This window comes from Platalea leucorodia (genome assembly GCF_965183815.1).
Source record: "Platalea leucorodia genome assembly, contig: HAP1_HAP1_SCAFFOLD_24, whole genome shotgun sequence".
Classification (NCBI taxonomy): domain Eukaryota; kingdom Metazoa; phylum Chordata; class Aves; order Pelecaniformes; family Threskiornithidae; genus Platalea; species Platalea leucorodia.
The window spans coordinates 2,070,415-2,097,474 of NW_028121458.1; the positions used below are offsets into that span (position 1 = coordinate 2,070,415).

Sequence of the window (27,060 nt, forward strand, 5' to 3'; positions counted from 1 at the left end):
TGGCTCAGCGCAGTGAGGGGATCTGGTCAGCCTTTCTCAAGGTCTCAGCACCCCACTTCTAGTCCCGGACACTCATGGATCCTTTCACCAACCCAACAGCATTTCCTCAGCCATAGAGTCTCTGCATTTCTCTGTGGGGCTTCCAGAGAACACAAAGGTGCTATGGGACAGGTTTGCATGCTGGAAGGCAGCTCACAGCTTGGAAGGACACCCTAAGGAGATGATAGCCAATTGTCTTAATGTTGGCATCTCATGAAGAGAAAATTGACTCCTTCCCCAGGCCCACAGGCTGCATTGCCCACAGCCCCACAGATTAGAGGAAAGCTGGGACGCTTGTTCCCATCGACATGCCTGCATGAATGGACGAACAAGATCAGTGTGTGACTCTGCAGCTGAAATTCCCGTCCCCCGGGAGTCTGACAGCACTAAAAAGATGACTTTAAAATGGGCAGGTGGAGAAATGAGGAAAAATACAGTGAGGGTCTGGCTGAGAGAGGCAAGGGGGGAGGCAGGCGGACCCTCAGGACAGCGTTACCCTTACCCAGCTGTGCATGCCACCTCCCAGACAGTGATAATGCAGGACAGCTGCCCTCAGCCTGATTGCTGGTCAGTGGGAAATGGGGACGTGGCACGAGGGATGCCCTTCGCCTCTTCTGCTGCTCTGCTGGACAGAGAGGTGACTCCCACCCAAGACCCCATGGCCGTGAGGGCCGAGGGCTGTGCTGGGTGGGAGAGGAGAGATGAAGGGGTTGCTCAGGGAAGGCATCTGCACTGCAGGAGTGGCCGGGAGGTGCCCAGATCTCCCCTGCAACAGGGCTTCCCTTAGCAGGTCCTTCCTTTCCTGCCCATCTCTACTGCCTGCAGCTGTCCCTGCCACGAGCTCTTGCTCTGGCCCCACGTCTCTTCCCTGCCAGTGCTCACAGACCCCATCTCAGCCCCTGTGTGCCCAGCTCTGCCCTGCAGCCTCTCTGTGTGTGCAGGGGCTAAAGAACAGGTCCCACAAACCCTGATGAGACTGGAAAGGTGATGCTGGTGCGATCTGGGCCCACCCAGCCAGCCAAGAGGAGAAACCTCAAAAAACAGACACCTGCCCTTATAGGAACTCCACCTTGAAAAGTTCCCTCAGAAATGCGTGGGGGTGAGCTGGAGCTGAGAGCAAACCTGACCCACACAGCACCCTCTCAACAGCAGAAGGACCCTGCCCTGCCGAGGATCGCTCCTTCCACCCACAGCTTCTCCCCACAGCGCCATGGGCAGCTCCCTGGGCAGGCTGAGTGCTGACCCTGGCAGGCGGCAGAGTCCCTGCCCCAGCACACAGCCCCCGGGGTGCAGGGACCCTGCTCTGAAGGACGGCCCTGGGCACCCCTGGCTGCACACCCACCTTCACACCCTGCAGTTGTCCCTGGGAGAAGACAGCCATCATGCCCTGTCCCTCCGATGGTGTGGCAGGAAAGCCCTGCTCTGGAGCACATCCTTCTCCTCCATTCCTGCCATGTTGATGTGCCAGTTCTAGGAGAACGCTCCAGGCTGTGCCCTGCAGCCAAAGACTTACTGTGTTAAGGGCTGGGAAGACTTCTCCTCCTTCACTCTATGCAATTTCCCACTCCTGGCTCTCTGTAACCTCTCTCTGCCTCGCTCCTCTCCCCTCGGTGCCTGCAGGCAGTGCCCTCAGCCCTGCTGCGCTTTGCAGAGGAGCTGCTCCTGGGCAGAGCTGTCTCTCTGCAGGGCTGCCCACTTGCCAGGAGCTCCCTCCCTCCCAGGAGCCCAGCCCAGCTCAGCAGCAGAGGCCCAGCCCAAGGCAGCACTTTCTCTGCCTCCTACCCCCAGCCCCTGCCCCCAGAGCCCTCCAGGTGTCCCTGGGCCTCCAGGGCTGACAGCTCCTGAAAGGCAGCAAGGTCTCTCCTGGGGAACAGAACTTGAAGCAGACTGAAGTCACCACCAACTCTCCCTCCCTAAACACTGCACAGACTCATTCCTGCAGTGGGAATTGCTCTGCCAGGGTGTGCGGAGCTACGGGAGGTGTCAACGTTCCCCTCTGGAAACCCCCGTTCCTGTCCCATGGTCAGGCAGGGCATGTGGGCAGGGACAGGCAGGGGATCATTGCCACCTGGGCAGGGCAGGGATTGAGCCAAGTCAATGTCGGCATCTCAGCTCTCATCAGTATTCCTGAGGCCGGAGGGGCTTTCAGCTTCTCCAGTGCACCCCACAGACCCACAGGAGGTGGGATGCCTCTTGCCTCAGCTCGGCTGCACAAAAGAGCTGGGAGCTCCTTCTCTAAGCTGCTGTGTTAATGATGGGGATAGAGGCCAGGAGTGAGCTTTTCCGATGCAAACGCCTGGTGACACTGGAGCTGCCAGAGGTGGTTCGGGACATGTGCAGGAAACTCCAAGCTCTAATGGAGCAATTGTGAGAGACAGGGCAGCATCTGGGGGCATTGTCTTTGCGGCTGGTGGGGAATCCCTTTGGCCAACTGAACTGGTAGAAAAGGATGACAGTTAGGACAACCCAAGCTGTCCCTCCTCAGTATGCTTAGGGCAGCCGACAGAGGTGTTCATCTGACCAAATGGAGTCACGTGCCACAGGGGAGCTCAGTCTGTCTTTCTGTCCCAATCAACCCCAAGTCTGGTGCTGGCCCCACCACTCTGCCCAAAGCCATGGCTAATTCCCTCTGGGACACCAGGGCCATCTCCTACTTGGGATGTGCTGCACAGGTCTTCTTCTTTCTCTTCTTGATCTCAGCAGAGTATTGTCTTCTCACTGTCATGGCCTATGACTGCTATGTGGCCATCTGCAAACCCCTGCACTATGGGACCCTCCTGGGCAGCAGAGCTTGTGTCCACATGGCAGCAGCTGCCTGGGGCACTGGGTTTCTCAATGCTGTGCTGCACACAGCCAATACATTTTCCCTACCCCCTCTGCCAAGGCAATGTCCTGGACCAGTTCTTCTGTGAAATCCCCCAGATCCTCAAGCTCTCCTGCTCACATGCCTACCTCAGGGAAGTGGGGCTTCTTGTGGTCACTGCCTGTTTAGCCTTTGGGTGTTTTGTTTTCCTTGTGGTGTCCTATGTGCAGATCTTCAGGGCCGTGTTGAGGATGCCCTCTGAGCAGGGATGGCACAAAGCCTTTTCCACGTGCCTCCCTCACCTGGCCGTGGTCTCCCTGTTTGTCAGCACTGTAATGTTTGCGTACTTGAAGCCCCCCTCAGTGTCCTCCATATTTCTAGATCTCGTGGTTTCTGTTTTGTACTCGGTGGTGCCTGCAGCAGTGAACCCCCTCATCTACAGCATGAGGAACCAGGAGCTCAAGGGTGCCCTAAGGAAACTTGCCCAACGGATGTTGTTTCACCAACAATAACCTGCCTTCCCTTCTCATCACATTTCCCATTTCTCACTTTTTTTATTGGGCCACGTCTGCTTTTTTCTCTTGTGGTAATCCTGGTTATAGATAATTTTCTAGGCTTATACTACTTGTCTTGAGGCCTGATCCCCTCGTATATGACTCTTGCACAACACTGTGCCAGGTGTGGCATGGCCAATAGCAGCTCTTCAATAAAACGGAATCTCCCAGGTCCAGTGCCTGAAGGATGGGCTCTTCCTCCAAAGGTGCTGCCAAGAAAATGTCCAAGGAATTGGTCTTTTAAAGAGTCTATTCTCCTTCTGTTCTCAATATTTTGGGAGTTAAGTTCAGGGTGGCACTGAGTTCCACTGGACCAAATGCTCTGGATTTAAAAGCTCTCTTTTTGGTGTCCAATGGGAGAGGAGATGGCCCATGAGCTCCCATTCTCTCCTCAGGTTTCTTCATGTATGACAGGAGTGATGGCATATACCAGACTGCCTGGAAATGAATCTGGAGGGGTGAGGAGAGGAGAGGATGGGGACTCCCCACGTGCCCTGGGGTTGGAATGAATGGAGGCTCAGAAGGTGAAAGGCCCTCAGATGTGAACTCCCCCAAAAGCAAAACATGAAGCTATTGAAGCTGTTGAAGTGTCTAGAGGAGAAGTCTTACGAGGAGCAGCTGAGGGAGCTGGGGTTGTTTAGTTTGGAGGAGGCTGAGGGGAGACCCTATTGCTCTCCACAACTATCTCAAAGGAGGTTGTAGCGAGGTAGGTGTCAGTCTCTTCTCCAGGTAACAAGTTGTGCCAAGGGAGATTTAGATTAGATACTAGGAAAAACTTCTTCCCAGAGAGAGTGGGTAGGCATTGGAACAGACTGCCCAGGGAAGTGGTCCAATCATGGTCCCTGGAAGTATTCAAAAATCGTGTGGATGTGGTGCTTAGGGACATGGCTTAGAGGTGGACCAGGCAGTTGGGTTAAGAGGTTGGACTCAATGATCTCTGAGGTCTTTTCCAACGTTAACAATTCTATGATTCTATGATTAAATTGAGGTATGCAAAACAAGGACTCTGCCTTGGGAGTCAGTAGGAGCCCAGCAGGCAGAGGGGAGAGTGGAGAGGTGCAGGAGCTGCCTGAGAAGCCCCAGGACTCTCATGCTGTCCTGGGCAGTGGCGCTGGTGGGAGCAGAGGAGGGGCAAATTCAGTCAGCACTGGGCATCACCTACAATATGAATTCAGGAGAGCCAGAGAGTGCCTGGCCTCTGTTTCCTCATGCTCTTGGGGCCAGCACCATCCCTGGGGCTCATGGGGAGCCTGAACCTCGCCCCTCTCTGCCGCCAGGAGCTGCTGTGCCCTTCAGAGGGGCTGGGGCTGTGGGGTGAGTGCCCAGAGCTCTGCAGCACCCTGCGGTGGGCACTGCCATGGGGCCAGCCCAGGCTGGGCTGCTCTGCTGGGCTGGGGAGAGGGCAGGGCAGGTGGGGAGAGCTGGGGAGGGGCTGGTCTGGGCTGGGAAGTGCCTGGGAGAGGAAAGCCCCAGTGTAGAGCTAAGCCGTGTGAGTGCGCAGGGTGGGGGCCCCCCGCAGGGTGCTCACAGTGAAGTCAGGCATCACGGTGAAGGAAGCAAGGCACCGAAGGTGCAGAAGAGAGGGGCCAGGTCTGTGCCATGTTCCCTGGACACCCCGGGGAAGCTTCCCTAGGAAAAGTGTTCCAGATCAGTCCCGCACACCAGCCATTTCCATCTCTGTTCGTACACCCCAGCCCTGAGAAGGGACGTTTCCTGCATGGTCAGCCCCATCCTCCTCCGGGGCTCAGTGATGCCCAGCTCCACCACCAGTATTAAGAAAAAGGAGCCAGTTTCCTACTGCTGGTCTCTCAGCCAAGCCAGTTCTCAGACACCTCCAGCTACTTCGGGTGCTCATGGCCTTGTCTCAACAAATATTGAAAATCTACATTGATTGACATCCCACCAACTGGCCTGGGTTCTATCTCCTCTGTTTTGTTCTGAATGATTTCTAAAGAACCCATCTCTTGTCCATCATGTGCTCCAGGTCCCAGCCACCCTTCTGGCCTCTGCAGGACTCGCTTCAGGCTGTCAGGGTCTTTCTTGTGCTGGGAAGCCCCATACTGGACGCAGCAGTCCTGATGTGGTGGTTCTGTAGTGGGTTAACCTTGGCCAGCAGCCAGACACCCACCCAGCTGCTCACTCACTCCCCTGCCTCAACAGGACAAAGGGGGAAAATAACATGGTATAACTCATGGGTCAAGATAAAGTAAAGGAGATCAGTTACTGAATACCATCATGGGCAAAGACCCGTTGACTTGGGGAAGATCAAATTAATTTGTTGCCAATTAAAAAAGGATTTGGATTGTGAGAAACAATGAGAAAAATATTGAAGACCATTCCCCTCACAGTTTCCCCCAGGCTCAAATTACTCCATTGTTCCCAGTTCTTCTACCTACCTCAACACCACGAGGAGCAGAGAGGATGGTGAAGACGGGGTTAACATTCACTGCAGAACATCTGTGCTGCTCCTTCCTCCTCACACTTCTGTAGTTCAACCCCCCAGCCGAGGCAGGGTCAGCTAGAGCAGGTTGCTGAGCACCTTGTCTAGCTGGGGTTGGAATATCTCCAGGGATATAGGCTCCACAACCTCTCTGGGCAACCTGTTCCAGTGTTTGATCACCCTCACAGTCCAAAAGTGCTTTCTTGGGTTCAGGTGGCATTTCATGTGTTTTTAGCTGTGTCCATCGCCCCTTGTCTTGTCACTGGGAACTACTGAGAAGAGTTTGGCTCCCTGGTCTTCATGCTCTCCCATCAGGTATTTATACACATGAATAAGATTCCTCCGAGCCTTTTCTTCTCCAGACTGAACAGTCCCACATCTCTCAGCATTTCCTCCTATGAAAGGTGCTGCAGTCCCTTAAAACAGCTTTGTCACCCTTTGCTGGACTTGCTTTAGTAGGTCAAGAACTTTATTGTAGTGAGGAGCCCAGCACTGGACACAGCACTCCAGATGGGGCCTCCCCAGTGCTGAGTGCTGGGAAGCCCCATGCTGGATGCAGCAGTCCTGATGTGGTGGTTCTGTAGCGGGTTAACCTTGGCCAGCAGCCAGACACCCACCCAGCTGCTCACTCACTCCCCTGACTCTACAGGAGAAAGGGAGAAAATAACCCAGAAATCTCATGGGTCAAGATAAAGTAAAGGACATCAGTTACCAAGTACTGTCATGGGCAAAGACCTGTTCACTTGGAGAGGATCAGTTTAATTTATCGCCCATTACAAAAGATTTTGAGTGTGAAAAACAGTAACAAAAATATTTTAAAGACCATTCCCCTCATACTTTCACCCAGGCTCAAATTACTCCATTGTTGCCAATTCTTCTGCCCAGCGCAACCCCAAGAGGAGCAGAGGGGATGCTGAAGAGGGGGTTAGGAGTCAGTAAAGAACATCTCTGTTACTCCTTCCTCCTCATACTTCTCCCCTGCTCCAGCGTGGGTCCACTCCACGGGATCCCACCATATTTGCAGTCAAGGCTAGGTGTTGTTCCTTTCTTTCTCTTGTACTTTTCTCCTTCATACTCACACGATCATGGAAATGTTCAGATTGGAAGGGAACTCTGGAAATCATCTATCTCAACCCTCCAAGTGAGGCAGGGTCTGCTAGGGCAGGTTGCTCAGGACCTTATCTAGGTGAGTATGGAATACCTCCATGGATGGAGATTCCACAATCTCTCTGGGCAACCTGTTCTAGTGATTGCCCACCCTCACAGTTAAAAAGTGTTTTCTTGGGTTCAAATGGAATTTTATATAGATTAATAAGATCTCTCCATTCATTATCCTCCAGTCCCACATCTCTCAGCCTTTCCCCCCATGAAAGATGCTGCAGTCCTTTAAACCACCTTTGTGGTCCTTTGCTGGAATTCCTGTAGTAAGTCAACAAATTTCCTTTACTGCAAAGCCTACCACTGGACACAGCACTCCAGATGGGGCCTCGCCAGTGCTGAGTGGAGGGGAAGGGTCACCTCCCTCCATCTGCCAGCAAGGCTTTTCCTAATGCAGCCCAGGAGGCTGTTGGCCTTTGCCGTGGGGATGCATTGCTGGCTCATGCTCAGCTTGTTGTCCTCCAGGATATAAAGGTCCTTCTCTGCAGAGCTGCTATCATGTGGCCAGTCAGCCCCCAACATGATGTCCACAGTGTAGCTGGATCACAGGCTGCCCTCCCCCAGGGACTTTCTCAGCAGCACCTTGTCCTTCTTGCAGATCAGCTCCACCTCTGGCACAGGCCCCACGGTGCTGCAGAGTCACCTGGCACAGCAAAGCCCTCTCCTGCCAGGGCTGCATGGCCCAGGCCTCTTGCTCTCTGCCCTTGGGGACTGCAGCTTTTGCTCTCGGGGGGGGGGGAAACCTCATCCATCATTATGGCACCACCTGCCACCCACTCCAGCATGCCTCTGCTGGGACGCCAAGCCTTGCCACACACGGGCTCCCACCTCTGGGGACCAAGTTTCCATGTGACAAGTCTGCCCTTGGCCCTGGTGCCACATCTGAGGTGCTGCAGCCCAAATGGGCACCAAAGCCCACAGCCTGGGGCACAGAGAGCAGGAGCCCCGTGTGCCATCATGGAGCTGTGACATCAGTGGAATAAGAGGTGAGGTGGGGAAGGACAGCTCCCATGGCTCTTGTGATTGCTGGAGATACAGCGTCTTGAGGAGAGACTGAGAGGGGAGATGAGAAGTGGGGGATGCCTTGTGTGATGTGAGGGCAGCTCAGATATATGGAGGGTCTCTATGGGACACGTTACAGGTTAGATGGTGCCTTGTGTGTTGGTCAGCTTCTAGCTGGGCCACCCAGTCTTCTGCTCTCCTGGGTCTGGTACTCCCAAAAGAGGAAGGGCTCATCAGGGGTGTGAAGACCAGTGTCAGCCTTGGCTTCAGTGACCGTGAAATTGTGGTCTCCCAGATCCCCAGGGACATAAGGAAGGAGAGTAGTGGAGCACAGACCCTGCAAAATCAGGGAATGAGAATTTGTCCTGTTGAGGGCAGTGGCAGGTGGGGTCTAATATGGGAGTGTCAGGGCCCTGAGAGCATCCATAGGCCTTCATGGCCCTGACCAGCCCCACCTGGGGCCATCTACCTGCATCTCTGTCCATGAACCCAGGAGACCATTGAAGCCCAAGCCTGAGTTTCAGCCCCAGCTGGATCTATGCTGGAGGTGTACAGGTCTCCAGACACAGCCATAGACACAGCCTTGCCTGTCCATGGACCTTACTGATACAGAATTGCAGACTCACTTCCCTGCTTGATTCTCTATGAGATGTACAATGGAATGGCACCATAGCCCTCCAAGTGCCAGACCCCAGCTGATTCACAGAGGCCTATTTGCTGCCTTTCCTCCCATCCCTTGATCAGGCTTTGGGAGGAGAGGTGGGGAAAGCAGGTGAGGTTTCTGGGTGCCAATGATTGAAATGGGGGAGCAGATCCCTCACACGTGAAATGATCTAAAGGCTATGCTAGTTGAAAACTGTTATCTTCAGCTCCTTTCTTGGAGGCCTGAAATCTTCTACAGGAACCTGGAAGCTCTGAGATCCCTCCATCTCCCTCTCTTTTAGCAATGAAGTTGATAGTAGCCAAGTCTCCTGGTTTCAGCTGGATTAGAGTTAATTTTCTTCCTAGTAGCTGGCAGAGTGCTGTGTTTTGGATTTACGATGAGAATAATGCTGAGAACACACTGACGTTTTAGCTGTGGCTAAGTAGTCCTTACGTTAGTCAAGGAGTTTTCAGCTTCCCATGCTCTGCCAGGTGCACAAGAAGCTGGCAGGGGGCACAGCCAGGACAGCTGAGCCAACCTGGCCAAAAGCCTGTTCCATACCATATGACGTCATGCTCAGTATATAAACTGGAGGGAGTCTGCTGGGGGGCAAAGATCGTTGCTGAGGGATGGGATGGGCATCAGTCAGCGGGTGGTGAGCAATTGCATTGTGCATCACTTGTTTTGTATATTCTTTTATTTTTTTATTATTATCATCTTCATTATTATATTTTTATCTTCCTCTGCTCTCCTATTAAACTGTCTTTGTCTCAACCCACGGTTTTGGGTTTTTTTTCCAATTCTCTCCCCTATCCCACTGCGGGGAGGGGAGTGAGCAAACGGCTGCGTGGTGTTTAGCTGCCTGCCCAGTTAAACCACAACAGCCCTTCTTCTCAACTGCTTTAGATATGTACTTTTGGATGGGGTATCATGCCCTATATTGCAAATACTGATTCAATTGGCATTGCCCAAAGTGGCTACCATGGATGCAGACTGCTCCACTGCAGGTATTTATATTCAGGCAGATCAGTGCTTTTGTTGTTGTTATTGTTGTTATTGTTGTTGTTGTTGTTGCAGATACTGGTATTGTTGGGGAAATCACACAAACACTTGAAGGGTAATGGAAAGATTGCCATCTTAGTGGCCCTCCAGTGACGTGGCTCCTCTTTGCCCATGTCTCACTGTCATTGCACAGGCTCTAAACCTGGGAAGGGTTCTGGATGTGGTGTAAAAAGTGCCGAGCGGAGGGGGAGAATCACTTCTTCTGCCTGTAGCCCTGCTCATACAGCCCAGGATCCTCTGCTGGCTCATGTTTTGCCTAAGGAAACTCAAGGACCACCAGAGCCTTCTCCACAGAGCTGCTGCCCAGCCACGCAGCCCCTGGCCTCTGTCACTGCAGCCTATAAATCCCCTGCTCAGCCCTTGGGCCTTTTTAGAAGATGTATGCAAGATTTGCCTTTGGCTTTCTCCAGTCATGATGACCTTCCAAAATGTAGCAGAGCAGCCCTGCTGTGACATCGGCCTGGTCTCTCAGCAGCCTTGGATTCATCCCATCTGGTCCAAGGGACTACTAAGGGCTGACATTACCTAAGTAACCCCTGACTTGATCTCCATCCACTGCTGGATTCCACCTGGGGTTCTGCCTCTTAGGCACACGGAACCAGGAGACCTTGCTGGTGAAGACAAAGGCCAAGAGTGCCTCACACCTATCTACGCCTACCTAACTCAATTCAGCAGTGGCCACATGTTGACTTCATTTCTTCTTTAACTGTTCCTGAAGTGGTAACATTGTGCCCTTGAACTCCCTTGCAAGTGTCAACTCTACGGGAGCTCTGGCTTTCCTAAAACCAACCATATTTCTGAATTCCTCCTTTGTTTCAATCCTTGCATCCACCTCGTGTATGCTGCCTTTTTCCTATGCAGCTTCCCCCATGAGTCTGCTGGTTCCCCACGCTTCTGTCTTGAGATCTCTGCTTGTTCTTCTGACTCTTGGGCTGCACACTCTCGGAACTGAAAGACACTGTCCTTGCAGACCAGCTGTACTGAGCTCTGCTGCTCTTCTGTGCCGCTCATAGGGGATCCCCCACTGAAAGTCACAAGACCAGGCCAAAGTCTGCTGCTCTGAGGGCTAGCATCTGCACTCTTCTGTTCTCCTTCCCCCGGGAGGTGACACCCCACTCTTGCATGGTCACGACATCCAAGGCTGACACTGGTTTTCACATCCATGGCCAGCTCTGCCTTCTTTGAGAGTAACAGATGCAGGTGAGTGTCACCATTTTTGGCCAATCTGGCAGCTGTGCTACAAAGTCCTGTGTCCCAAGCTGTGTCCCAAACCCCCCCAGAAACCTCCAGGACTGTTTGCATGCTGTTGTGGTCTCCTTCCAGTGAATGCCAGGGTAATGAAAGTCCACAGGGGAACTTCCACAGGTTCTTTGTCTCCCACCACAATGTCACCCTTACCAGTCTCCTCTGACCCTCACCCACAAGGGCTCACCCAGTTTGTTCATCCCATAGAGGAGCTTCACACATCTAAGCAGCTCCTTCACACTGGGGACACCTCCCTCCTCATCCTTCTGGCCTGTCTCTCCTGATGATCCTCTACCCACCCATCACAGCACCCCAATCATGTCAGCTGTCCCAACACACCTCAGCTGTTATTCCCTCCAAGTGGGATGAAGAGATTGCATGCAGAGCTCCAGCTCCTCCTGCCTGTGCCCCAGGCTGAGGGCATGGGTGCATGGCTGGGCTGCAGCACCTCAGCTGTGGCACCTTTGGGCTGAGAGCAGACTTGCAAGAGGGAAACGTGCTACCAAGTGCCCAAGACCTCAAGTGTGCGAAGGCTTTGCTTCAGAGCAGACACATGCTGGAGTGGAGAGCAGATGGCAGTGTGAAGAAGAAATGAGGGGCCCACAAAGGTGGCAAACCCTGCTCTCTGCAAGGCCAAAGAGAAACAGAGCTGTGCAGTCCGAGCAGGAGAGGGGTTTTCTGTCTGTGGTGTCTCTGCAGCCTCTGAGGGCTTGTGGTGGAGATGAATCACAGGAAGGAAGAGGTGATGTTGAGAGTGTCCTTGGGTGTGGATATCCTGTGATGATGGAGAGAAGAACCAGCAGATCTTGAGAAGGAATGCACACGAGTGGGGCCCCTGGTGTGATGTGCTTGGTATTCATGCACTGCCCAGCATCTGCTGGCGAGAGAAGGGACAGACCTCACGTCAGTGCAGTGGTGGGATTCAGACATTGGCCCAAAGGCACCGAACCTGTCTGAGATGCCCTGGGTGGTGCCTGTCACACATTGAGTCTGAATGGGGAGGGGGTTCCTGTACAGGCCCTGTGCTGTCCATATCAGCTGCATGCAGTTGGGCTGGAGCATCCTGGCATCTCACATAGCACTACAGGCCTGTATTTGGCTATTAAATTAAGATTCAGCTGTCCTGAATTAGGTCAGACAATGGAGGGATGCACATGAGACAACTGCCAAAGCAGATGTACATAACACAACTGGTGGAGAAGAGAAAGAGAGACTTAGCTCTCCTTGGGCCACGTGACTGCATTTGGTCAGCTGAAGACCTCTATAGGGTGCCCTGGACATAAGGAACAGTTACAGGTTCAGGTGTCCTACATGTGGGCATCTGCTGTCAATTTACCTGGACAATGGAATTTCCCACCAGCCCCCTAGGTGATGCCCCCAGATGCTGCCCTGTCTCTATGGACTGCTCCATTACAGCTCACAGTGACCAGCATGCATCTTGGTCACCTCTGGCACCTCAAATGTCACCAGGTGTTTGTGTCTGAACAGCTCACTCCTGGTCTCCATCTCCAGTAATTAGCATGGGAGCTGAGACAAGAAGCTCACATGCAGGTGCCTGTTTTGCGCACACCTGAACTATACAAGAGGAATCCCAGCTCCTGGGGGTTGTGGTCTGCATGGGAGGGAGCTGAGACCCCTTCTAGCCCCAGGACCACAGACCCAGGATGAGACGCCTCAGTTGACTCTGCTGAATCCCTTCCCTCAGCAGGGGTAAAAGAGACCCCTCCCTGTCGCTGCCTGGGTGTCCTGCCTAATGATGGGACAAGAAAACATGATTATAGGACCGAACTCTGTCTCTGGTAAGAGAAATTACACTGCTGGGAGTAAGTCTCTCTCCCCAGCTGAGGGAGGGAACATCAGTGGTTGCTTCAGCCTGTTTCACAGCAGGTTCCCCTGGAGCCCCAGGGACACCTGGAGGGAGCCCAGAGGGGCAGAGAAAGTGCTGCCTTGGGCTGGGCCTCTGCTGCTGAGCTGGGCTGGGCTCCTGGGATGGAGGGAGCTCCTGGCAAGTGGGCAGCCCTGCAGAGAGACAGCTCTGCCCAGGAGCAGCTCCTCTGCGAAGTGCAGCAGGGCTGAGGGCACTGCCTGCAGGCACCGAGGGGGAGAGGAGCGAGGCAGAGAGAGAAGGCAATCTGGAGTGGGAGGAGAGCCGAGTGTTCACTGTGGGAGAAATGTTCACAGCCCTTGACACAGTAAGTCTCTGGCTGCAGGGGAACACAGCTGTGGTTCCTGGAAAGATCTCCTAAAGCTGGCACATAACCCCAGCTTATGCAATCTGTCAAGAGGGCTCTCAGTGGTTCTCTAGCATAGAGGAGGAGGATGTGTTCCAGAGCAGGGCTTCCCTGCTGCACCATCAGAGGCACAGGGCACGGCGTTTCCCTTCTCCTGGCGACGGCTTCAGAAGTGTGAAGGTGGGTGTGCAGCCAGGGGTGCCCAGGGCCGTCCTTCCGAGCAGGGTCCCTGCACCCCAGGGGCTGTGTGCTGGGGCAGGGACTCTGCCGCCTGCCAGGGTCAGCACTCAGCCTGCCCAGGGAGCTGCCCATGGCGCTGTGGGGAGAAGCTGTGGGTGGAAGGAGTGACCCCTGGCAGGGCAGGGTCCTTCTGCTGTTGAGAGGGTGTTGCGTGGCTCAGGGCTGCTCCCAGCTCCAGATCATTTCTAAGGCATTTCTGAGGAAATTGAGGGCTGGGTGGGCAGTGAGAGATGGGAATTTATTTCTCCACTCTGGAGAAGGCACTGAGACTGCGGTTCTGGTTAGGACTTCTCTGAGCTGTTCCTGAGCCCCTGCACACACAGAGATGCCCCTGGGCAGTGCCTTGCTGCCGGGAGGGGTCTGCAGGGCAGAGCTGAGCACACAGCAGGTTGGATGGAGTCTGTGAGCACTGACAGGGAGGAGATGTGGGCACAGAGAAACAGCTCCTAGCACTGACAACTCCAGGCAGCAGATATGGGCAGGGAGTGAGAGGGGAGCTGCTCCCAGAAATGCTGGGGGAAGGAGGATTCAGGCGCCTCCCTGCCATCCCCTGCCATGCCAGACACCTTCTCCAGAGCAAGCCCCTGGTCTCCTCTCCCACAAAGCAGAGCACAAGGGAAAATGGCATTGATTTTGTTCATAGTAGTCTAATCTCAACATTTGACTGCCTTTTCCTTCATGGACAGTGCTGATGCCCAGCAGGACCAGATGTGCAACGGCAGCTCCATCACCCAGTTCCTCCTCCTGGCATTCACAGACACACGGGAGCTGCAGCTCCTGATCTTCTGGCTCTTCCTGGGCATCTACCTGGCTGCCCTCCTGGGCAACGGCCTCATCATCACCACCGTAGCCTGTGACCACCACCTCCGCACCCCCATGTACTTCTTCCTCCTCAACCTCTCCCTCATAGACCTGGCCTCCATCTCCACCACTCTCCCCAAAGCCCTAGACAATTCCCTGTGGGACACCAGGGCCATCTCCTACTCGGGATGTGCTGCCCAGCTCTTTCTGTTAACCTTTTTTATCATAGCAGAATTGTATATTCTCACTGTCATGGCCTATGACCGCTACGTGGCCATCTGCAAACCCCTGCACTACGGGACCCTCCTGGGCAGCAGAGCTTGTGTCCACATGGCAGCAGCTGCCTGGGGCAGTGGGTTTCTCAACTCTGTCCTGCACACGGCCAATACATTTTCCCTACCCCTCTGCCAAGGCAATGCTGTGGACCAGTTCTTCTGTGAAATCCCCCAGATCCTCAAGCTCTCCTGCTCACATGCCTGCCTCAGGGAAGTGGGGCTTCTTGTGGTTACTGCCTGTTTAGTCTTTGGGTGTTTTATTTTCCTTGTGGTGTCCTATGTGCAGATCTTCAGGGCTGTGCTGAGGATCCCCTCTGAGCAGGGACGGCACAAAGCCTTTTCCACGTGCCTGCCTCACCTGGCTGTGGTCTCCCTGTATGTCAGCACTGGCATATTTGCCTACCTGAAGCCCCCCTCCATCTCCTCTCCAGTTCTAAATCTGGTGGTATCACTTCTGTACTCAGTGGTGCCTCCAGCAGTGAACCCCCTCATCTACAGGATGAGGAACCTGGAGCTCAAGGGTTCCCTGAAGAAACTTATGACTGGATGCTTTTAAACAGCAAGAAACCGCCCATCTTCTTCTGGAAATCTCATTGCACTTGTAATGTAACTCATTCTAGGCTGAGACTGTCTTTGGTACTTTGTTTTTAGCTTTTCTTAGTTGTAATAATGTTGTCCACAAAAAAGTGTCCTCCTTCATCACGCTTCTGTTTCAGTATCCACCTGTTTTTTGTGATCCACGGACTGTGTAAATGAGGAGCCATGCTCTCTGTGTGTTTAAACAAAATAAAGGACCCTGCAGTGACTTGTCCGAGATCCTTCCCCTCAGGCCTTTGTAAAGCTGCAGATGAAGCACCTTGGTGCAGAGGTGCAGAGGAAAAACAGCCCTGGCACAGCAGCACTGCCAGGGAGCATCAGTTCTTGGTCTTTCCCAAGCTGTTCTCTTTCCACTTCCACACTCTCCTGCTCAGCCCTTGTCTTGGTGCACGGTCGGAGTGCTCTGGCAGCTTGGTCACAGTCCTGTGGTGTGGCAGTCCTGTGACCGCAGGCAGGGACGGGCAATGGGCACCTCTGTGACAGAGCTGGACTCCATAATAGCATTTTAGATTAGCTATTAGGAAAAATGTCTTCACGGAGAGAGTGGGTAGGCATTGGAACAGACTGCCCAGGGAAGTGGTACAATCACAGTCCCTGGAAGTATTCAAAAAACATGTGCATGTGGTGCTTAGGGACATGGCTTAGAGGTGGACCAGGCAGTTAGGTTAACAGGTTGGACTCGGTGATCTCAGAGGTCCTTTCCAACTTTAACGATTCTATGATTCTATGATTCTATGAGAAAGGATCTTCTCCGGGCAGTGCCTGAAGGCTTAGGTCTTCTTTCAAAGTGGCTCTAGAGAACATGCCCAGAGAAGTGCCCAGGAGAGGAAAACCCTTGTGAGCAGCGCAAGTGTGTGAGTGTGCAGCTCTGGGGCACACAGCAGTGTCATGGACGCTCATGGGAGAATTCAGTCCTTGGCACCCAAGAATGTCTCCTCGCACAGCCAGGCCTCCTGGGAGAGACGTGAAGGACCAGCGGAGCAGGGTCTGGTCTGTGCCCGTGTGCGCTGGACACCCCATCCAAAGCACACACCATACAGGCTGCTGTGGAGAAAATTAACCCTCTCCCAGCCACAGCCAGTACACCGAAGCTCCCCTCCCACGGCATTCCTGGTAGCAGTTCCATCTCACTCCCTGCCCAGTGCAGACCAACCGCCTGCAATACAAATGGGGTCACCAAATGAGCTCCTCCCGAGCCGTGCACAAGCAGTCAAAGAGCCAAGAGGTGCCTCAGGGAGGTCCTCCCCTCACACATCTTGATGTGCTTCCTCAGCCCGTGTTTTTTGGATCCATGAATAGTGAATGGTGAAACATGGCCATCCCCTGAGGATGAGATGGAAAGCCTTGAGAGCTTCTGAACTCAATAAATACTGCTTGTTGTTATGCTAACAAATGTAAACCAATTGAGTACGGTGTAAATATCATTCGAGAACATGCCCATACCTTACACCAAATAGCTCAAGAAGAATCTTTGCTTAGGGGTCTGTCAGCTGACTGGTCATGGCTGTGCTCTTAGGTACCACATCTCGGAGCATGGGCACAGTGCAGTTTAAGGATATTAGCTGTGAGGAAAGGGTAAACTGCTGAGCCCAGATAGCCAGGTAAAAATCCTGAGAAGAGACCTGAGCAGGATGCCCTCAGGAGAAGGAGAATAAAAAGGAACCTGTGTTTGGCAAACGCAGGGGCACATCTGGACCCCAGAAGGTCATGATTTAACAACCAGACTGCCCATGCAGAACAACACTGGGTGACTGAGAATACTTGCAAGGAACTGAACATGATCGGAGAGGACTAAAGTGTGTGTGTGTGCTATTGGATGATTAAGCTTAGCTGTATAGAAACCTTTCAAGCTGTATATGAGCTCTTGAAAAATCCCAATGGATACATTCCTTCCCTATGGAGAGCTGGTCTCACGATCATGAAAGAAACCTTTTGCAATTCTCCCCCTGTGTCCCTTTCCTCCTCAGCTGACGAATGTCCCAACTTGCTCTTGCGACAGTGCCCCAGTTTAGCTGGGGCACCTCATGTGCATGAATAAATATTGACCCTTGTAATTCTAGACTTTGCATCCTAGCCTCTCTCCTCAGTGTGCACGTGGGAGTGGGAAATTTTCCTAACAGAAGCAACTGATTGCAACGACTGCAGTGTTACAAGGTCTGTCCCCTGTCAATCCAGCAGATGTAGGGCAGTCCAGGAACACAAGGCACAGAGCACCGCGGTCTCCACTTGTGTGCCTACACGCTGTCCTATGTGCAGATCTTCAGGGCCGTGCTGAGGATCCCCTCTGAGCAGGGACGCCACAAAGCCTTTTCCACATGCCTCCCTCACCTGGCCGTGGTCTCTCTGTTTCTGAGCACCGCCACATTTGCCTACCTGAAGCCCCCCTTCACCTCCTCCCCATCTCTGAATCGAGTGGTTGCTGCTCTGTACTCGGTGATGCCTCCAGCAGTGAACCCCCTCATCTACAGCCTGAGGAACGAGGAGCTCAAGGATGCCTTATAGAGACTGGCCCAGTGGTCATTGTTTTACCAACAGTAACCTGCATCCCCTTCTCTGCACATTTCCCAGAGTTTATCTTCGGCCAGGAGTCTGATTGTTTTCTCTTGTGATAATCCTGCTTATAGATAATTTGCTGGGTTTACACTGCTTTTCTTGAGGCTCGATCTTACTGTGTGTGACCCTTGCACAGTACTGTGTCAAATGTGGCCTGTTCAGTAGCAGCTCTTCAATAAAACAGTATCTCGCAGCCCTGAAGGCTGGGCTGTTTCTCCAAAGCTGCTGCCAAGAAAATGTCCAAGGAATTGGTCTTTTAAAGAATCTTTTCTCCTTTTTTTCTCCCTGTGTTTGGGGTTCAGCTCATGGTACTATTGGGTTCCACTGCACCAAATGCTCTGATTTAAAAGCTCTCTTCTTGGTGTCCAGTGGCAGGGCAGATGGTCCATGAGCTCCCCGTTATCTCCTTAGGATTTTTCATGTATGACAGGAGTGGTGGCATATACCAGACTCTCTGGAAATGAATTTGGAGGGGTGAGGAGAGGAGAGGATGGGGACTCACCACGTGCCCTGGGGTTGGAATGAATGGAAGCTCAGAAGGTGAAACACCTTCAGATGTGAAATCTCCCCCCTCAAAAAACGCTAAATTGAGGTATGCACAAACAAGTACCCTGCCATGGGAGTCAGTGGGAACCCAGGAGGCAGAGGGAAGGGAGAGTGGAGAGATGCGGGAGCTGCCTGAGGAGCCCCAGGACTCTCGTGCTGTCCTGGGCAGTGGGGCTGATGGAGGCAGAGAAGGGGGCAAATGCAGGCGGAGTTGGGGATAACCTCCAACATGAATGCAGCAGAGCTGGAGATTGGCTGGCTTCTGTTTCCTCGTGCCCTTGGGGCCAGCATCAGCCCTGGGGCTGGTGGGGAGGCTGAGCCCCCTCTCTGCCCCCCAGCAGCTGCTGTGCCCTTCAGAGGGGCTGGGGCTGTCGTTGAGTGCCCAGAGCTCTGCAGCACCCTGCAGCGGACACTACCATGGCGTCAGGGAGGTGGAGAGATCTGGGCAGGGGCTGGGCTGGGCCGCAAAAGGCCTGGAAGAGGGAATGCTACTGCAGAGGTAATCTGTGTGAGTGTGCAGGGTGGGGGCACCCAGCAGGGTGCTCACGGTGCAGAGCCAGGCGTCATGGGGAAGGAAGCAAGGCACCAAAGGTGCAGAAGAGAGGGGCCAGGTCTGTGCCATGTTCCCTGGACATCCTGGGGAAGCAGCCTCAGGGAAGTTGTCCCAGACCCGTCCCCCACACCGGCCATTTCCATCTCTGCCATAGGTCATGGGTCAAGATAAAGACAGGGAGATCGCTTACTGATTCCTGTCACAGGCAAAGAAGACACGACATTTCTTGCCAATTGAAAGAATCTGGATAGTGAGAAATGATAACAAGAGTATTAAAGCCCATTTCCCCACCCCACTCCTTTTTCCCAGGCCCAGATTACTCCTTCATTCCCAATTCTTCTACCCACCCCAGCCTTGAGAGGTGCAGGGGGGTGGGAAATGGGGGGTTTCAGGTAGTACATAACAGTTCACCTCTGTCACTCCTTCCTCCCCATACTTCTCCCCTGCTCCAGCGTGCGTCCTCTCCACAGGATCCCGCTCTATTTGCAGTCAAGGCTATGTGTTGTTCAGTTCTTGCTCTCTGACTTTTCTCCTTTCTACTCACAGAATCACAGAAATGTTGACGTTGGAAGAGACCTCTGGACTTTCCTTCCCCTTTGTGAACCCATGTTAAATAAAAGTCCAGTTTAACTCATTTGATATCCTTCTGGGATAAGGTTACCATCCTAGTGGATGAAAGGAAGGTGGTGGGTGTAGTTTTCCTGGATTTTAGTAAGGCTTTTGGTACTGTCCCTCACAGCATCCTTCTGGACAAGTTGTCCAACTGGGGGATGAACGGGTTCACGGGGCGCTGGGTGAAGAACTGGCTGAAGGGCAGAGCTCAAAGGGTCGCAGTGAATGGGGCTGCATCTGGCTGGCGGCCAGTCCCCAGCGGTGTTCCTCAGGGCTCAGTCCTAGGGCCAGTTCTGTTCAATATGCTTATCGATGATCTGCATGCAGGAGTCGAATGCAGCATTAGCAAGTTTTCTGATGATAATGATTCCATTTCACAGAATCAGCGGCTGCTTGAGGCTGGCCGGGAGGTCAGCTGGAGGACAAAGTCACCTGGTCCAACCCCCCTGCTCAAGCAGGGCCTCCTGCAGACGCTTGTCCATGACCACGTCCAGAGGGCTGTGGAACATCTCCAGGGAGGGAGACTCCACAGTCTCCCTGGGCAGCCTGTGCCGCTGCTCGTCACCCGCACAGCACCCTTTGCACATCCCCTTTCTGGTCTGGGCATGAGGGCCCTGTCAGCCCATCTCTGCAGCCTGCCCAGGTCCCTCGGGACGGCAGCACGACCCCCTGGCCTAAGCGCCACTGCTGCCAGTCTGGTGTCATCGGTCAGCTTGCTGAGGGTGCCCTCTGCCCCATCCTCCAGAACATTAATTAAGGATGATGTTAAACAGGATCAGACCCAGTCTTGACCCCTGGGAGACACCCCTGCTTACTGGCCTCGCACTAGGCTTGGTGCCACTGAGCAGCACCCTCAGGGCCCGGCCGTTCAGCCCGTTTCAGTCCCACTCGCTGTCGTCTCAGCCAGCCCATTTCTGTTTGAGTGACTTGATCTCCATATTTGACAAGAAGAGATTGCAAGATGGGCACATGCAAGCACACAGCTTTCAAAATCCCAAGACATAAACCTCCCACACTGGGCATTTCCTCCAATTGCCCCAAAACCTACAGAGAAGAAAACACCCCAGGAATTACATATGCAAGGCCAACGAGTGGTTTTAATTCTGGCTTTGGCTTTTCTGACTGCTGGTACCAAGTGAGTGTTGTTTTTGCAAGGCGAACCCAACAGCTGACCAGGGCTTAAAGCTCTTCCTCGCGGGACCAGTGGGCAGGTGGGCTAGCCAGCAGAGCTGTCCGAGTCTCTGGAAGGTCTCTCTGAGCTCTTCCTGGCCAGAGGCAGCACTGGGAGGGGGGACAGGGTGGGCTGCTGGTGCCCTTTGTGCAGCTCGGTCCCTGCTGGGGGAAGTTTGGGTGCTTCCTGGGTTCTTCCTCCTCCTCCTCTCTGGCATTGCACAAGTCAGATGCTGTGCTCCACCCTTATCCAGGGTCGCAATCTGCCCCCGTCACAACAGCAGCACCCTGAGTGTTACTTTGCTGTGCGTCTCTGGGGCACTGAAACCCTCCTCCCTGCTGAGGGGTCATAGTCTGTGGCTTCCAGAAACTGGCTGCAGACATCATAGCCCCGCTGCAGGGGATCTGCTCCGCTCTCTCTGCAGTGGCAGGGTTTGCTCCTGAGCAGCACTGGGGGCAGGAGCCGACTGGGAGCTGCCGTTGGAGGGCCCTGCAGCTGCATCATCCCTGGGAGCGTGATCACGCCTCGGAGGACCAGTTCTCCTCCTCCTCCCTGCTGAGTGGTCATAGTCCGTGGTGTCCACGCACCAGCTGCGGAGATCTTTTCCCCACTGCGGGGATCTGCTCCGTGCCCTCTCCTTGGCACCACTCTTCTGGCAGTGGGAACAAGGGCTGAATCCATGCTCCTCTTTGCTGATGTCTTCTCGCATGGTGTGCAGCACATGCTCACATGGTTGAGAGCAGAGCGGGCACGCAGCTTTCCTTCTGGACACCAGTCTTACACAGCCACAGAAGAAGCGATGCAAGCAGGAGCCAACGTAGGAGGCGATGCTGAGCCTGCCTGGCCAGATGAAGCGCGGCCAGCCTGCAGATGCTTCCCGTGCACCCGCCCAGGTGAGCTGGCTCTTGCTGGCTGTTGCAGAGGAGCTGCTGTCCTCTGCAGAGTCCTCCATGCCCAGCGCCACATCCTGCAAAGAGAGCTGTGAAAAGGTCCTGCCCTTTCCTCCTGAAAGGACCAGAAGAGTGAGGAAAGCCCAGAAGCTGTGGGAGGGGACAGCTAAGGGCCTCCCAAAGGCTCTCCTGGAGGGCTGCAAAGGCCAAAGGGCCAAAGGCAGACAAATGGGATGGATTGATCTTGGTGGGATGCTTTGAGAGGGAGCAGCATTGGGGCTGTGAAGAAAGCTGCAGCGTGGAAAGGAAAAGAGAGCAATGCCAAGAGCCCAGAACGAAATCCACTGTCCACCTGCTGCCCTGACCCACCTCCCCACAGTTACCTTAGTCCTACAAGGCAGACCCTGTGGTCCCACAGAGCACGCCTGTTTGCTTTCGGACCCCCGCTGACTGAGGAAGGGACGGGCATATGATGGTGCTGGTGAGGAAGAAGCCCTTTCTCCAGTTTTCAAATCAGAGCACCTGGAGAAACAAAGAGTGATCTCCACTTAGGTCTGTTCTTGCAGCCTCCTCTGGGGTTCAGTCATTTTCTTGGAGCAGTTTCCACGACAGAGAAAAGACATAACCGAGACTAGAAATGAGAAATTCGATTGGGGTCTTCCCACCAGGTCTACGCCTGTCAGAGCAAGTCCTCGTCTTTATACCCCCTGCAGCCTCCATTTCATAGAGTCACAGAATCACAGAACGGTTTGGGTTGGAAGGGACCTTAAAGATCATCTAGTTCCAAGTCCCCTGCCATGGGCAGGGATACCTTCCACTCGATCAGGCTGCTCAATGTCCCATCGAAGCTGGCCTTGAACGCTTCCAGGGAGGGGGCATCCACAGCTTCTCTGGGCAACCTCTCCCAGTGTCTCACCACCCTCACCGTAAAAAACTTCTCCCTAATACCTAATTTACATCTTCCCTCGTTCAGTTTAAAACCATTCCCCCTCGTCCTATCACTACACTCCCTGATAAAGAGTCCCTCCCCATCTTTCCTGGAGGCCCCCTTGAAGTACTCTTCTCTACATTAGCCAGCTTCAGAGAGCAGACAAGGAGCAGTTTACAGCAGGGCAGGAGCCGAAAGCCCGGCAAGGAAAGGTAAGGACGGAGGTGGGGTAGTTCAGACTTGACAGCACCGAATGATGCAGGTAGGAACTGTCTCCTAGGACCAAAAGAGAAACACTCAGGAGGATGAGAAGAAAAAGAGCAAAGCCAGGAGAAGGAAACGTATTTGGAACCCATTTGAATACTGGTTATTACCTGACATAGAACAGTAGATAGGCTTGCTGCCTGAGAACTGTGTTGATGTCAGAACCATCCACAGACGCATCGTTCATCTTGTACCACAGTCCATCGCTGGCCTGCAAAGAAAGGCATCGATAGCTGGAGATGAACTGCCTGGTTTCTCAGGGATAACCCAGGCAGAAAACTAGAGAACCAAGAGGACGCCAGAAGAAACCCAACGCAGCCAGGAAGGAGACCTTCTCCCCCAGAACCTTGGCTGCCAGTAACACTGCTGTGAAAGTTTGCCTTCCCCAGCACACATTTTTCCCCTGCTAGGAAGGAAGGTGCTCTTGACCTTGGTGTAGCAGAAATAGTGTCCTGCATGACAGCTGTCACCGCTATGTACCAGGACAGCATATAAGGTGTAGAGGAGTGGTTCTCCTGCTGTCTGAGATGTGGATGGCCGAAGATCCAAGTACTCGGGATACTCCACCACCTACGGAGAGACCAAGAGGGCTCAGAAATGATCCTGAGATAGTACATGGAATAGCCTGCAACATGTAATGGTTTGGGTGGCAGGAAACTGTTCTTGGCCAAAGCAGCTCCGTCGGAGCAGAGTCCATGCTTGTCTTCCCACGGGCACTCTCGTCTCCCCAGAAGGGAATACGGAAAACCCAACATGAACGGCTTGTGAAAGAGCATACTGCTCCAGGAAGAGAAAGTTGCACTCCAATTGCGTACGCACCTTGCTGATCTTCCCACCAGTGAAACGTTCAACCCGTTTCAGACACACGGTGAGAACCTTGGGCACGCGATGGATTGTAAACGTCTTGGAGGCAGCAACCATCTTGTCACACCTTGAAACCAAGCACAGGGCCAGATGCTGAAGGGCAGCCTTTTTCCCCGCCAGAAGGCAAGACAAGCTTTCCTGTCTCACACATCCTGACGCTGTTTTAAGGCTATTCAGGACCATAAGTACCAGATTAAACAACAGCTGTGACCCATTATTGTGCATTAAACCTCCATGAAAAGATGACTTAGGCACGATGACATGCAGCACCTTCATGAAGGATCTAGCATCAATATGTCGTTAGTAATCATCTTACTTGCTGCATTTAAAGCAGTTTTCACCATCCAGCTGCTCGGGTTTGACAAAGTCCTCCAGAGCTGCGGTGACAGATGAGGCTGCCTGGAGGAGGGAGAAAGGAGAGCACTGAGCTTGGGGAAACGCCCTTGCCCAAACACTTAGCTAAGAGCTGCCAAGAAGGCCCAGGTAGCTGAGGCTGAGGAGACCCACTGTGAACCCACAAGCAGTGTCCAGAAGGAGGCAGAAAGAGGGTATTATGGTGACCATTTCCCTCATTTCCCAGGAATGCCCAGGGCTATCAAGAGTGACCTCTCTGTGGCACCACTCAGTTCAGCTACCGATGGGGTGCAGGGTCATCGTAATGAAAACAACACAACCCATCAGCCTGGGAGACAGACGGGTGTTGAGGGAGGGCAAAGGGAAGAAGGATGGGAGTCCCTCAAGGGTGCAGGGAGGATAATGCGTGCTTGTCCAGCTTAAAGCCAGCACCTAGAGGGAGACCACTGCCATGGCCTCCCCAGAAGGACACAGTCCATTCCACTTCCCACCCACCACCAAGCTCTCTTCTCTTGGGGTTGCAGTATTTGTTTTTACACCAGCTACAGGGGCCTTGGGATGTCTTGAATCACAGTAATAAACCCTCTTACTTTTATATCCAAAGGAATATCCAGGAAGGCCTCGTAGGAATCGGAAACCGCTTTGCAGCTCAAGCACGTGACTGGAAGGCAAATCAAAATGCTCAGCGACAGGGGAAGTCAACTGACTGCGCCGCTTTACGGCCTCCATACCTGCTACGCCAGTCACGCGATCAGCTGTTTATCACAGGCAGAGAGAAGGGCACAGACAATTCCAAGGAGAGCAATAGTCATGGAAAAGTACCTCTGGATCTCAGCACGCCCCCAAATATTTGGTGGATGACGGTAGTTGCTTGAGAAGAGACATCCAAGCTGGAAAGAAACGGTAACTGGAGCTCAGAAGTAGGGCAGAGAGTTATCTCCTCCAAGAGTTTTGCTTTGTCTGAAATCCCTGGCTGTAGGGTTTCCTTGATGGGAGTACATCAAGGAGTCCAAAGGGCTTGGGCATGCTGAAAAGGGAATTTGCTTGTGCTTACTCGCTGCTTCCACTCAGACAAGCTCTCTGCATGGCATCGACAGTGCAGCGTAAGAACTCGTGGGCGTCTCCCTGCCTGCCATGCTGGAAATGTTCTCCTGTTCCTAAGAAAGAAGAAGTTAGTAGTTGTCCCCCACAGGAAGGGAAGAAATCCTGTAAAAGCACCTGGAATGACTCACGTGGGAGGACATTGACTACAGTCCAAGGCTGGATGGCACTGGCTGAGGAATGCAGGACCTTGTTAACGTGCGCTTCCATTACGCACATCATGCAGAAGCCTTGCTGGCGACCTGAAGAGGAAGGGAGGAAAGTAAGCTTCTCAGGTTAGCAAGATATCCAGAGCCGTGGGAAACCTAATGGAGATCTTGAAGTTACAAGGACAGCCCCCACTCCTCTTCTCCCAAGGTGCCAATGGCCCACCGAGCCTGGGACATTGTCGTGCACAGAAAACTTTCTTCAGAGGGATGCTGAACTGACAAAAGTTTTCTGTGCAAGAAGCAAAGAGAGTTTAACTTGCAGGTATAGGGACCGAGAGCGGGGCCTAGAAAGTGGTGCCTTTCTGAAGGTGAACACATCGAGACAGGACAAGGGGCTTCTAGGCTTGAGTGTTCAAAGCACACCAACTCGGGGGATTGACAGAGGAGGGCTGCTTTTGTCCTCAGTCAAATTCCAGGTGCTGGGAATCCTTGGGAAGAGCCCACCAGATTTGCAAGGAGCTGTTCATAAAAGTACTGACACGAGCGGCTGTGCTCACGCGAGAGCAGGTAGTTGGCGAGAGGGGGTGTGTACGTCAGGCACTGCAGGACGGAGTTGAGGTAGCACGTATTGCCCAGGTTGTGGAGGCCTGCTCCAGCTCCCTGTCTTTGCTGCCAGGCCATGCAAAGCTTCTCCGGGGGAAAGAGGATCCTCTGTGGCAGAGCCATTCCCTCGGCAATGGCTGCAGGGAAATGACATTGGAAAAGAGATGAGACGATGTGGTTGCATGAAAGCATCTCTTAAAAGTCGAGTTCTGTACAGGAGCCCCCAGGACAAGCAGCTCTACCCTCCGACACAGAATCACTGGGGGATTACTAACTTACTAACTAACACTGCCATTGACAATGAGTGGTCAAGAAGCAGTTTTGGAAAAGAGTCTGTTGCCCTGCTTACTTTGCCAAAACACCATGAAACCCACGCTCTGATTTCTGTGCCTCGGGCTACCTTCCTTTCCCTCTAGAGTCTTGAACTGAATTCTTACGTCAAGTCTTCCCTTTTCCTGATTGTAACTTGATGAAAACAAGCAAGTCCCTAGCCCAGAAGGTAACCCGACTGATGTCAGATCTTTCTACGAGCAATGTCATCTTTCAAAGTCTTGTCCATAGTGGCAGAGGAGGGACAAACCTCATTTTCCTGTGTCTAATCAAAAACATCTGGGTGAGCCTGGCTGCTACCTGGGAACGCCCCAGAATTCACTCTGGGCTGTCAGCACATCCACAGTCAGGGATGGAGCACCAGCCACATCCGTTGCCTTTGGGGATTCCCAAAGTCCCAGCCTGCTGGTGAAGCCGTTACTCACAGGAGTCGTTCCCCATTGCAGCCATCGCTCCTCTCAGGATCAGAGCAGAAAGCTTTGGATGACAAAGGACGTCAGGACGCGCTCCAGAAAGAGAAGATCAGCGCCAGTCCCGTCACCTGATTGCAAAGAAATAATTGTAGTTCAACAAAATGACTGAAAACAATTCCAAATGAAACCCACAGATCAACGTCTGCCATCAGGAGTGTTTCAGTGGTACTTGTAAGTGCTGCAGAGCTGCAGGCTGACGGCCCTGCTGTCCCTGTCACAGGACTCCAATTGACAGCAATTACCAAGGCCCTTTTGACAGACTGCATTGCGTGTCACCTTCTCTGAAGGGGACCTGCTGCTTACCTGTGGCCAGCGTTAGCAGCAGAGCCCTCTGGTCTCCAGCCCACACTTTCCCACCTTGTACACAGGAGTGACGGACTTTCGGCCGCTACTTTAACGGCTGCCTTTGCCGTCCTCCTTTTCTGTCTCCCTTCCTACCCCATCAGTCAGGGTGGGCTTCTTGTCATTCCAGGCTGAGCCCAATGCCTCAGACTACACTGCCACCCCCCTACTTACCTATCCTAGGCTATGGTAAAGAAATATAAGAATTAGCAAACAGGAGCTCTACCGATAGCCTGT

The 27,060-nt window shown here is 53.3% G+C and overlaps 2 protein-coding genes across 2 annotated transcripts; one reads left to right on the plus strand and one right to left on the minus strand.

The window, feature by feature from the left end:
• Positions 1–14,125: 14,125 nt before the first annotated feature.
• Positions 14,126–17,592, plus strand: LOC309603254 (olfactory receptor 14A16-like; the record flags this gene model as incomplete). Its single annotated transcript, XM_082338142.1, has 2 exons — positions 14,126–14,991; positions 17,559–17,592. 2 exons carry the CDS (start codon positions 14,126–14,128, stop codon positions 17,590–17,592), a joined length of 900 nt encoding a protein of 299 aa, XP_082194268.1.
• Positions 17,593–19,635: 2,043 nt separating this feature from the next.
• Positions 19,636–25,801, minus strand: LOC309603223 (ubiquitin carboxyl-terminal hydrolase 42-like; the record flags this gene model as incomplete). Its single annotated transcript, XM_082338120.1, has 7 exons — positions 19,636–19,671; positions 23,037–23,159; positions 23,427–23,538; positions 23,788–23,843; positions 24,655–24,715; positions 24,880–24,941; positions 25,622–25,801. 7 exons carry the CDS (start codon positions 25,799–25,801, stop codon positions 19,636–19,638), a joined length of 630 nt encoding a protein of 209 aa, XP_082194246.1.
• Positions 25,802–27,060: the final 1,259 nt, after the last annotated feature.